The sequence below is a fragment of the Prionailurus viverrinus genome, chromosome B3 (genome assembly GCF_022837055.1).
Source record: "Prionailurus viverrinus isolate Anna chromosome B3, UM_Priviv_1.0, whole genome shotgun sequence".
Classification (NCBI taxonomy): Eukaryota; Metazoa; Chordata; class Mammalia; order Carnivora; family Felidae; genus Prionailurus; species Prionailurus viverrinus.
Genome location: NC_062566.1, coordinates 69,325,929 through 69,338,673, shown reverse-complemented (window position 1 = coordinate 69,338,673; position 12,745 = coordinate 69,325,929). Strand labels below are relative to the sequence as shown.

The following is a 12,745-nucleotide window of genomic DNA, read 5'->3' as shown; positions in this document are numbered from 1 at the left end:
ATCAAGAATGACTCCTAGATTTTTGGTTTGATTGTTATGTGGATAATGGTTATCATTTACCCTTATAGAAACAGAAAGAGTAAGTAGCCTATTTTCCTGTGTGTATTGGAGGGTGAGTAGGGTGGAGGGTGTTAAGAATACTGAGTTCAGTTTGGGACATATGGAAGATTAGTGAAGATATCAAGGCAGCAAATGGATATATGTCTGAAGCGGGGCGGGCGGGGGTGGGGGGACACTGATTATTTCTTTCTTTTTGGAACATTTCCCTTTCTTAGTTTCCTGTGATATCACACTCTCCTTGCTTTCACTCATTCATTGCTTCTCTTTGTTAACTCCACCTAATCACTAGATTTTGAAGGGGATCCTTCTCTGGGCGATCTCATCAAGTCCCAAGGCTTTAAAAACTATCTCTATCCTAATGAGCTCCATACTTATATCTCTATCCTTGACCTATGTCCTGAGCTTCAGAATGATAAATTTATCTGCCTTTGTGATTTATCCTACAGGAGTTCTAACAAGCATCTATAACCTAATATCCAAAATGGTATTTTCCCTCAAATGGTCTTCTCAGCCTTGGTAAAGAGTACAATCATCCCACTCAGCTGTTCAAGACAAAAACCCAGACATCTTCTTTGATTCCTCTCTTTTTCTCATCTTCCACATCCAAATCAACAACGGTTCTTCCTAGAAAATATCTCAGATTTGACTACACTTCTCCATTTCTACTGCTACCATTTTAGCTCAAGAAGTCTTGCTTAGATTTCTCCTATAGCCTCTTAAGTAGTCTCTTTGCTTCTACTCTTAACTTCTCTATGATCCATTCTCCACTCAGCAGCCAGATTCTCTTTTAAAATTACATTATCAGATGGGGTGCCTGGGTGGCTCAGTCAATTAAGTGTCTGACTTCAGCTCAGGTCATGATCTCACAGGTTCATGAGTTTAAGCCCCATGTCAGGCTCTGTGCTGACAGCTTAAAGCCTGGAGCCTGCTTTAGATTCTGTGTCTCCCTCTCTTTCTTCCCCCCTCTCTCTCAAAAATAAATATCTATTTAAAAAATAAAATAAAATAAAAATAAATTAAAATAAAATAAAATTTATATCAGATAACACCATTTCTGTGCTTAAAACCCTTACCATGACCTACAAGTTCCTATATGTTCAAGTCTCTTTCTCTGACCTTGACTTGAATCATTCCCCCCAACCCCCACCCCAGCCTTAAGGTGCATTCATTCATTTATTTTTATTTTTTAATGTTTATTTATTTTTGACAGAGAGAGAGAGAGAGACAGACAGACAGACAGACAGAGCATGAGCAGGGGAGGGGCAGAGAGAGAGGGAGACACAGAATCCGTAGCAGGCTCCAGGCTCTGAACTGTCAGCCCAGAGCCCAACGCGGGGCTCAAACTCACAGACCACGAGATCATGACCTGAGCCGAAGTCGGATGCACCCCAAGGTGCATTCATTCATTTAACAAACATTTCTTATTTACTTAATTTGTACCAGGTACCTCATTAGCCATTAGGCAATACGAAGCTGATACCTGTCTTTCAAAGGTTTTGGTTTAGTGAGAGAAACAAAGAACAAATAAAACACTTTCACAGAATTAAGAGCAGGTGGGATAGGATTACAAAAGTCTGCGCAAAAATTTGCCTACAGGAATCAGGGAAGGCTTTACCAAAGAAGGAACAATTAGTGGTATGCATTTGAAAGATGGCTGGTTATGGATAAGGGTGTAGTCTATGACCTAGGATTAGAAGAAAGCTCACAGGCTAGGGCAGTGTGATTAACTATTGGTCATGGAGTAGGACAGCAGAAAAAAGCCCTTGGCAGGTCACTCGAGAGATCTGGGATGATTAAAACACAAGTGGATATTTAGATCAACGTGCCATTCATTCATATAATAATTTTTTGAGTGTCCACTACATATTAAAATTTATCCAAAGAGCTGGTTATATAACAATAAAAAAACCTATCAAATATCTGAATTTATGGGCTCTACATTTCAGTGCAGGATTCAGACATTAAACAAGTATATAATGTTAGAGGTAAGAGCTACGATGAAAAATAAAGCAGGGTAAGAAGTAGACAGTGCTGGGGCTACCATTTGAGATATGAGAGTCAGTAAAAGTCTGACTGAGGAAGAAAAATTTGAGCAGAGGCCTGAATGAAACAATCTAGATATTACTTGGATCAGTTGTTCAACTTCACAGACAGGAAAACACATTTTCAGACATTGCTGACTTTACCAAACTGTCCCTTCACTAAAGTGATGATTAACTCACCCTTTCCATTTATTTTATCTTGATTTTTTGACCATGTGTAATTGGTCCCTTGATTAGGCAGGTTAGAATTTAGACTACATATAATTTCTCTACTGATCATTAACTAATCCTGGGTTTAGTTATTAACCAAAGGTCTGCTCCTTCTCTGGTTCATGTGACCTTGTTTTCATTTCTCCCTGAGTCTCAGCTAGATTTTATCTCCCCATAATGTTAAATAGTATCTCAAATATGATGGCTCACCCAAGCAGCTAAAAGCAGAATGTAGTGAAAGCCTAATTCCCCTTCTTCTATTACCAGGGTTAGGATTGAGTGCTGAGACAGCAAAGAAAAATTAAATCCACTATCTTCAGCCAGAATATGACAAAGGATCATGTTTATGTTTAGGAAAGGAATACACTCACAGGAGTGGAGAAGAAAAACAGTGATAAAATCTCAAGAAACATGCCAAGATAGAAATCCCATTAGGCTATGAAATAATCTCGTGGAGAACTGGAGAGTGGGGGGCGCCTGGGTAGTTCAGTTGGTTAAGCATCTGAGTACGGCTCAGATGATGCTCTCACAGTTCATGAGTTCGAGCCCTGCACTGGGCTCTGTGCTGAGAGCTCAGAACCGGGAGCCTGCTTTGGATTCTGTGTCTCCCTCTCTCTCTGCCCCACCCCTGTTTGCACTCTGTCCCTCTGTGTCTGTCAAAAATGAATAAACGTTAAAAAAAAAAAAGAAAAGAAAAAAAAGAATTTGCCTGGAGAATCTGGTTTTCTTCACTTTTGTTTCTCATACCTGAGAGATGTGACTAAAATACTGCAAAGCTGTCTCCACAGGGCTTTTGAAGTATATCTTCTCCTGAGGTTTCAGCTATAAAGACAGTAAGACAAATATTGAACATATCCACAACAGAATGAAATAAAATACCAGCAAATATGGCAAAGGATGTACCACGACTTCCTAAAGCACGAGTTATTATTTCACTATCCTAAATATGAGGATGCTCACCACTGCCCTAGGAGATGTAGACTATATGTTTTAATCCTCCTTACCTTACCGTGCTTCGATAGCAACAGCCACAAACAATTCTTCTGTTGTTTGCCCTTTTTAAAAAATATATAACAATTGCTATCTGCAAATTTTTCTTTTCTTTTCTTTTCTTTTCTTTTCTTCCCCTTTCTTTCTTTCTTTCTTTCTTTCTTTCTTTCTTTCTTTCTTTCAAATTTCAGTGCTTAGTCACTCATCAACTGTACTCTTTGTATACTTCCTATAGGCCAGGAATGGGATAAAATGGTTTATGGTTGGAGAAGAAAAACTTACATTATCAGAAAGAGCCAGATGCTTGCAGGCAGTTCCACAAACAGCACATTTTTCTAAGGGGGGAAGGGAAAAAAATGTTCAGTTTTTATGGTCAAGAGGTATGTTCTTCCTAAAATACATGGTAATAGCCAAGTAGGCTATCAAGAAACAGGCTCTTACTAAACTTAGAGTATCTTTGTGCTACAAAAGGACACCTTGAGCTCTGTTCTCAAAATCAATATTTGCAAACTTGTATGTTTTTGACAAATAAGGCTTTCACACTGTACCTCTACCCATTTCCTCTTTATACATTCCCAATTTTCTTCTGCAGATGAAGGGCAGTTCTAACCCCCCAGCAAGTAGTACTAGGAAGAACACAAGAGTACTAATGGTTTCGGGTGTAAGTTGCTCTTTTTCCCCCCACCTACCTGACAGTGGGCACACTGTAGATACTATAAGAAACCGAATTATTCCTGCCCTGTTCTCACTTTGCTAATTTGCTTGGAACTTGCTTTGAAGCTCTCCTGCTCTCATTCTCTAATTAATCAAATCTGAAAGAATAAAAATTAAAATTCTTAATCTTTAAATTGAAATTTTAGTGGTGTTGGTTATTGTTAAGATAAATGCCATGTCAAGAGAAAATATCACATGGCATATGCTTTACCGAGACAAACCTCTTCAAGGTGAGCTGCTGTTACCATAAAATAGTTTTGTTACATTAGCAGATAACTTAAAAGGGTCATGAGATCCAACAAGAGAAAAACATCTTCAGAGGCTAGTAACCTCACTCTTCTTTCCTTGAGGACTAAAGGTTTTTCCCAGCCTTCCCTCCATATTATTGTCAGAGTGAGCTAGCAAGTAGGAATCATTCTTCTGTTTAAGAAAAACACGAAACAAAGAAATTTCCCCAGCTCTCCATCACCTGCAGGATAAAGTTCAAGCTCTTCAGTTTTGTATATAATACCCTCCCATCACCTGGCCATTGCCTACCTCTACCTCATCTCCTAACCACTTCTTTCTTTATTCTCTATGCTCTACCAATCCCCTGCAGTATGGTTTTATAGTGTGGTATGTATGCCCTTACACACGATGTTCTCTTAAACTAAAATGATCTTCCCTGCTTTATCTACTTGGCAACTCCAGTTTATTATTCAAAACTCTACTGAAGCAACAGCTCTTCTATGAAATCTTCCCTAATCAAGCATTTTGGCATTAAAAAAAAAACCCTCAAATTCAGGTCTAATTTCTAGACTTAATCACTGCAGGAACTTGGTCAAATCACTTATCCTATCTGAACCAGTTCCTTATTTGTAAAATGGGTCTACTAATAATTACCTCTTGGAATTGTGGTAAGGATATATAAAATTTGTACATGTGGAAAATATTTTTTAAACTGCAAATGTATCACTATCACCACTATTATCATCTTCTTCATCATCATCATTTCTAATCAAATTGATTTCACAGGCTAGACCATTTCCCATTAGGATTACTCTTGTTATCAACCAAACTTTCCCCAATTCCTATTCATTACTGTTATTTTTTTTTCTCTTTTCTCTAATTAGTCTGATAACCTTGGCTTTCCCTGCCACTTGTCAAAACACTGGCAAGTACCTTTTGGTGTTCAAGTAATAGATATTCCATTTGCTAAATCATTCTTTATCAATGGGTGCCTAAAATTTCCATAATCAAGAGTTTCCTACTGTATCTATACAACCTTTGGCCCAATATGTGATTTTTATCCCAAGTCACACAGAGAAATGGCTAATAATTATTACTAGGTTAAAAATATTTTTTGCCTGAATTTGAAAACAGTTAAGTCACTCACCCAGAGTCACACACTTTTTACAAAAAATATGGCCACAGCTGGTGACAAAGAAATTGTCTCCATCTTTTCGAAAACACCAGTTACAGTGAAACCAATCCATTCTGGAACAGATAAAGAGAAAGATTAAAAATAACCTGGAGCATTATATAATTATAGCTGTTCCAAAATCTATGTAACAACGTTTGCTTAGCTTCTGTTATCTTTTGGAGATGTAGGCACTATTACTGTGGGTATTCCTGTTGGTTGTAAGGAAGTACATATATCACTGAAGTGAAAAAAGCAGACTACAAACTCTGCTATACAGTTTTAAAAAAGAAAAAAATATATATATTTAGAAAAAGTATATACATATATATTTAGAAAAGTAATGGGACAATGAGATTTTTTTTTGAATGGTGAAATCATGGGTATTTGTGTGTGTGTCGCCTTTACACTTTTTCCCCCCAAATTTCCTAGATTAATTCATGTACCAATTTGTAATCAGAAAAAAAATCTTAAAAAAAAAAAAAAAAGAACGGTCTGTCAGGGCACCTCTTGTGGCACAGTCAGTTAAGCATCCGACTCTTGATCTTGGCTAAGGTCATGATCTTACAGTTTGTGAGTTTTAGCCCCACATCAGGCTCTGTGCTGATGGTGAGGAACCTGCCTGGGATTCTATCTCTTTCTGCCTCCCCACCCCCTGCTTGTACTCTCTCTCTCTCAAAATAAATTAAAAAAAAAAAAAAAAAGAAATAATTATTTCCTAATAATTCCCTGTGACACAGTAAGATGGAACAAGGAGGAAGTACTGGACCAAATAATAGAAGATCTCATATGAGCCACTTGGGACATATTTTATATAAGGGAAACATGGTTTGTGAATGATAATGTTGTCTCAGCTTATACACTTTCCCTTCTACTCTACAGACACTCAGAATCATAGATCTGGGAGGGACTTCAAAAATCATTTCACATTTTATCCAATACCATCATTTTTCAAAAGATATACCTGATGTTCACTGAAATTTAATGACTTGTCCGAAGTTCCATCTTTAGTTAATGTCAACTCTAGGATTAGAACCTGAGTCTTCTTACTCCCTGTGTCAAGTTCTTGCTACCACATCAAGTACATCTTGGTGTTAGACATGGCACCCATACATCCTATATTTTCTGCCAATACTAATTCCATATAATTAGTGAAACACATAATTACATTAATGTGACTTTGTAAGATTTTAAATGAAGAAATTGACATATTAAAAATACATAATTGAGCTGATACACACTGAGCTGCAATTAGTTCATACGTATAATGAATTCACATGTTTAATTCCAAGAATATGTTATTTAAGAATATAACATTAGTTTGATTTCCTTTAAAATTACATTAGGAAAATAAAACAGAAGGTAGCTTTTTTTCCCCACCTAAGTATTTTCTTTAAAAAAGTTTTTAAGTAGTTTATGGAAAGGTTTGCTACAAGAATGATGGCTCGTTTGCACCACCCTTTAACATTTTTAACAAGATTCACGATAAAATCTTGCTGAATAATCGGTTCAGTGCAAGGGCATTATACAGAGCCATGCACTTTAGGTTTCCATTTATTGCTCACAATACACTAACTTCTATCAGGAGGGGAGTCTGAAGTATTGCTGAAAAGGCCCCACTATCTATATCCGGCTTTGTACAAGGGCAGCAACAACAATGTTAATCAAATAGGTTGGCCCTTATAAGAAGGGCAGTTAAGCGTTTGTGAGGACAACGCTTGCCGATTTTCAAGGGGGTAGGGGGATTTAGCAGTCTCAAGACCAGTAGTTCTTTTCTAACTACATTCCCTACCCGCTTGGCCGCCATGATCTTATAAGCCCTGGTATCTCACCTAAATCACCCAGTTCTCCTCACGAAGAGCTGGAAAGGGCGGGAAAATACACAGCAAGCCTGGCACCTGCGAGAGGCAAGAGGCTGGGCGTGGCCCGCGGCAGCGTGCGAGAGCCCTGGGCGGGGCCCCGGGCGGTGTGCTAAGTGAGTGGGCGTGGCCTGGGGCGGGCGCGAGGCGTGGGCAGAGGTCCCGACTGCGTACTGGGCGCAAAAGTTGGGCTCTTGGTAGCCGGCAAGAGGCAAGAGCGCTTGCCTCTTCTTAGTAGCCGAGGAAATTTTTCTTCGTTTGAGAATGGGAACAAGAAGAATATGGCCTAATCCCATTCAGGTTACTGTGGAAACGGGGTAAGAATAAACTTAATAATGTTCCTATAGATAATAACACACTAGAAAAAATTTGGTCACAAAGCAGATGAAAGCTTCAACCAGTATTTTTTAATGAAAGAAAATAATGGGTGTTTGAAAGAATACTATAAGTCCGAAATAGAAAAGTTACAAAGTGATATGGATAGAGAGCAGACATTAAATAAGAACTAACAATGGGCGCCTGGGCGGCTCACTCGGGTTGGCTATGGTTCATGAGTTCGAGCCCCGCGCAGTGCTCTGTGCTGACACCTCGGAGCCTGGAACCTGCTTCAGATTCTGTGTCTCCCTCTTCTTTCTGACCCACTCCCAGTCACACTCTGCCTCTCTCTTTCTCTCTCTGAAAAATAAACATTAAAAACATTTTTAAGTAAGAACTAACATATCAGGAAAAAAAATTATAACTTTTTTTCTGAAATAAAAAAATGAGGAAAAAAGCACAAGTAAGGGCTGAAAGGAGAATAGTTTTTCTTTTAAAAAATACAAGGTTTTAAGAGAAAGTGATGGATATAGAAAACAAGCAAAAGAGATTTTACACACAAACTCACGTACATTTATTCCCCCAAAGAAAACCAGAGTGCAATGTATCAGAACAAATGTTTAAAACAAAACTTGGAACAAGTTTTCCTGAAATAAAATAAGACTTAATTCTACATACATACTGTGTATAGGAGAAAACTGACCCAGAACAGTCAAAACCAAAACATTTTCTAATAAAACGATTGGTCTTAAAAATAAGGAAAAACCCCTTTGAACATCCAGACAAAAAAGTACAAGTCACTTATAAGGGAAAGAAAAATAGACTGTCATCAGACTTCTCTACAGTAGCATTTTATGCTACAAACAGTGAAATAGCATTTTCAAGATTTTCAAAAAGAAAATATGACCCAAGAACTTTCTCCTTACATTTTTCTCCTTACGTTGTGTTCAGGTATAAAGGCTGCTGACAAAAAATGAATGTGAGCTTTTCTTGAGGAATCCACTAGTGGTTCTCAAACTTTTTGGCCTCAGAACTCCTTTACATTTTGAAAATTATTGGAATGCCTGGGTGGCTCAGTCGGTTAAGCGTCCACCTTGGGCTCAGGTCATGATCTTATGATTCATGAGTTCGAGCCCCCCATCGGGTTGTCTGCTGTCGGCACAGAGCCTGCTTCAGATCCTCTGTTCCCCTCTCTCTGCCCCTCTGCTGCTCACATGCTCTCTCCCTCTCTTTCAAAAATAAACATTAAAAAAAATATTGAAGGCCCTCTTGCCAAAAAACTTTTATTTATGTGGATTGTATCTATCAATATTTACAGTATTAGCATTTAAAACCAAGAAATTTAAAAAATATTTATTTATTAGTTCATTTGAAAACAATAAGTCAATTAAATATTAATATAAATTATGAAAAATTAATATATCTTCCAAAATAAAAACAATTTAGTGAGAAGATTGGTGGTGTTTTAGTTTTATAATCTCTTACTATCCGAATTTACACAAAGCAGAATTGGCACAAGAACTTAGCTTCTACATTCACGCTGTTGCAGTATATGCTGTTTTGGTTGAAGTGTGTGAAGAAGATCTGAAACTCTCCCAAATATGTAGTTGGAAAAGGCAGTACCATTTTAATAGCCTATTCAGATAATTGTGAATATTTGTCTTTCCTATTCCACCAAAATGCAAGAAGTGGGAGCTTGTTAAAAGCTAGTTGCAATGTGTGGTCTAACACCATGCAATGAATATGTAACATCCTACATTTGGACCAAACTGGTCATTTGGAAAATACTGGTTCACTGAGTTATGCAGATTGACATACAATATTAAGTATTGACACATTTTATTATATAAGACTTAAAAATAACTTAAATTTTTTTTAGCGTTTATTCATTTTTTTGAGAGAGACAGAACATGAGTGGGGGAGGAGCAGAGAGAGCAAGGGAGACACAGAGTCTGAAGCAGACTCCTGGCTCTGAGCTGTCAGCACAGAGCTCGACGTGGGGCTCAAACCCAAGAACCATGAGATCATGACCTAAGCCGAAGTCGAAAGCTTACCCGACTGAGCCACTCAAGTGCCCCCAAAATCACTTTGTAATATATCACTACTTATTTCGTCAGAAAAGTCTTTGAATACTGGGATGCTCTCAGGCTTACAGTTGCAGATACAAGTTTTCCAAAATTCTAGTATTTGTCTGAAAGCTTGAATTTTATTATTGTCAACAAATACTGTCACTGTTTTCCTTGAAGTGAGAAGTTCATTTGGTTTATTTTTGAGAAAATTTCTACCAAATACCCAAGTTGGAATAACCATAGTTTGTTAGTTGTTCTTTCAAGTAAAAATGATGTTCCATAAAATAAGTTAGTTCAGCTCACAACTCAAACCATCACATAAATGTTTTTTCTAAATATCGTCTTAATTCTATTTAAATATTCTGGATCATAGAAAAAGGAGACTTTTAAAAATTTTTATGAAACAAACTTTAACATTGATAGCAAAAAATGATAAAGATTGTATACATGAATAAAACAACAGAACAGTCTCACTTGAGACTATTGATGCAAAAATATTCTTTTTAAGTTTACTTATTTTGAGAGAGAGAGAGGAAGAGAGAGTGCACATGTACCAGTGGGGAAGGGGCAGAAAGAGAGGGGGAGAGAGAATCCCAATCGGGCTCCATGCTGTCAGCATGGAGCTTGACATGGGGTTCAATGCTGAACTCGATCCCATGAACAATGAGATCTGACCGGAGCTGAAATCAAGAGCTGGGCACCCCACAATTTAAATTAGATATTAGCAAATAGAATCCAACAACACATTGTAAAAAGTATACATTACAACCAAGTGATGTTCATTACAGGAATGAAATGATGGTTCAAAATTACAAAATCCATTAATGTTATTTATTATAGTGATGTTTCTAAGAAGAAATACCATGATGATCTCCACAGTTGCCAGTAAAGCATTTCTGATTTAAAATCTCATTGAAGTAGAAATCAGTGGATATTTCCTTAACATGATTAGAAAGTGTGTGTGTGTGTATGCACATGTGCACAAAAGCTAGCATGTTTTGAAATGAGGAAACACTTAAGACATTCTTTCTTGCTAGTTAGGAATAAGACAAGAATGCCACTGTCACTTAAGATAAGATAAAAATATCTTTTTAGCTGATTATATGATGTATATCTGAAAGATCGAAAAGAATCAATAGGAAAATGTAAATAAAAAGAAAATTTAGTAAAGAATAACGTTATAAAATTAATAAAAAGAAATACAGTAACCTTTCCATATTCAAATAATAATCAGAAGACATAATAGGAAAGAAGACTCTATTTAAAATAGAATCTTTACCTGCAGCAAAGCAGGTAAAATGGTTAGGCAATAACTCAACAGAAATATGCAAATGTATATGAAGAAAACTTTAAAACATTACTGAAAGAGACAAAAAACATAAATGGAAAAGTAAGTCTTGTTTTTATTTTTTATTTTTATTTCTTTATTTTTAATTATTATTTATTTATTTTGAGAGAGAGACAGAGAGCCCCAAGCAGAGGAGGGACACAGAGAGAGTCACAGAATCCAAAGCAGGCTCCAGGCTCTGAGCTTGTCAGCACAGAGCCCGACGCGGGGCCCGAACCCACCAATCCAGCCAAAATCAGATGCCCAACTGACTGAGTCACCCAGGCGCCCCAAGTAAGTCTTGTTTTTAGATAGGAAGAGTCAACATCCTAATGATGTCAGTTCTTTCTAAGTTAATTTATAAATGTAACATGATCACAGTAACGAACACCAGCAGGCTGTTTTCTGGAATTAAACAAATTGATCATAAAGTTCACATAAAAAAAAAATGACTAAAACAAACAAGAATATTCAGGAAAACCTTGAAATTTTTCAGTGTCCTGTGTGGTGGATAGCTAGCTGCATCCAATATTAAAATGTATTATGAAGGCATTATAATTTAAAAAGTATGATATTGGTGCATGGATGAACATCCAGACCAATTCAGTAGACTAGAAAGTCCAGAAATAGAACCATGTACCTTTGGAAAAGGTATGCTAAATGTGGGGAATTCAATTGGGAGGGGAGTTGAGTTTTTTAATAAATAGAATTGGGACAACTGGATAGCCATTTGGAAAAAAATAAAATTAGGTCTCTATTTTACATCATTAATCAGACTAAGTATCAAATGGCTCAGAAATCTAAATATAGAAATGAAATGTACAAGTACAAGAAGAGGACATCGGATGAAAACTAATAACCATGAAGTGGGTAAACCTTCCTATGATTCAAAAATCTAGAAACAGGGCACCTGGGTGGCTCAGTCGGTTAAGCATCTGACTTTGGCTCAGGTCATGATCTCATAGTTTGTGAGTTTGAGCCCCGTGTTGGGCTGTCAGCACAGAGCCTGGAATCTGCTTCGAATTCTGTCTCCCTCTCTCTGCCTCTCTCCCGCTCACACTCTGTCTCTCTCTGTTTCTCAAAAATAAATAAACATTTTTTAAAAATTCAAAAATCTAGAAACAATAATAGAAAAGAATGATAATTCTGACTAAAAGAAGAGCTTTTGCATTTGCATGGCCAAACTCACCATAAAGTCAAAAACTGAGTGACAAATTGGGAAATAATATCTTCTACTTAACTCACAAAGGACTAATATACAAAGCTTTAATATACAGCTTTAATATACAAAGATCTTTTTTAAAAAGAAAGCCAGGGGCGCCTGGGTGGCGCAGTCGGTTAAGCGTCCGACTTCAGCCAGGTCACGATCTTGCAGTCTGTGAGTTCGAGCCCCGCGTCAGGCTCTGGGCTGATGGCTCGGAGCCTGGAGCCTGTTTCTGATTCTGTGTCTCCCTCTCTCTCTGTCCCTCCCCCGTTCATGCTCTGTGTCTCTCTGTCCCAAAAATAAAAAATAAAAAATAAAAAACGTTGAGAAAAAAAAATAAATAAAAAGAAAGCCAATGACTTAATAGAAATTTGAGCAAAGGTATTTTTTGTTAAAATTTATTTATTTATTTTGAGAGAGAGAGAACAAGGGAGAGGCAGAGAGAGGGAGAGATAGAATCCCAGGCAGAATTTGGCACCCTGAATTCTCATTAAATTCTAATTAAAGGTGATATTAAGTAGCTATTGCTCAGGAGCCCCTGGGTGTCTCAGTTGGT

General features: G+C 37.2%; 1 protein-coding gene across 1 annotated transcript in view; it reads right to left on the bottom strand.

Moving 5' to 3' along the window:
- RNF212B (ring finger protein 212B) overlaps positions 1–7,323 on the bottom strand; it is a 35,877-nt gene extending 28,554 nt beyond the window's left edge. Inside the window, exons 1-4 of the mRNA XM_047862837.1 lie at positions 7,248–7,323; positions 5,392–5,492; positions 3,585–3,637; positions 3,060–3,134 (exon numbers count right to left, since the gene is read on the bottom strand). Coding sequence (XP_047718793.1) covers positions 3,060–3,134; positions 3,585–3,637; positions 5,392–5,491 — 228 coding nt within the window. The 5' untranslated portion in view covers position 5,492; positions 7,248–7,323. The remainder of the gene's footprint in view (positions 1–3,059; positions 3,135–3,584; positions 3,638–5,391; positions 5,493–7,247) is intronic.
- Positions 7,324–12,745: the final 5,422 nt, after the last annotated feature.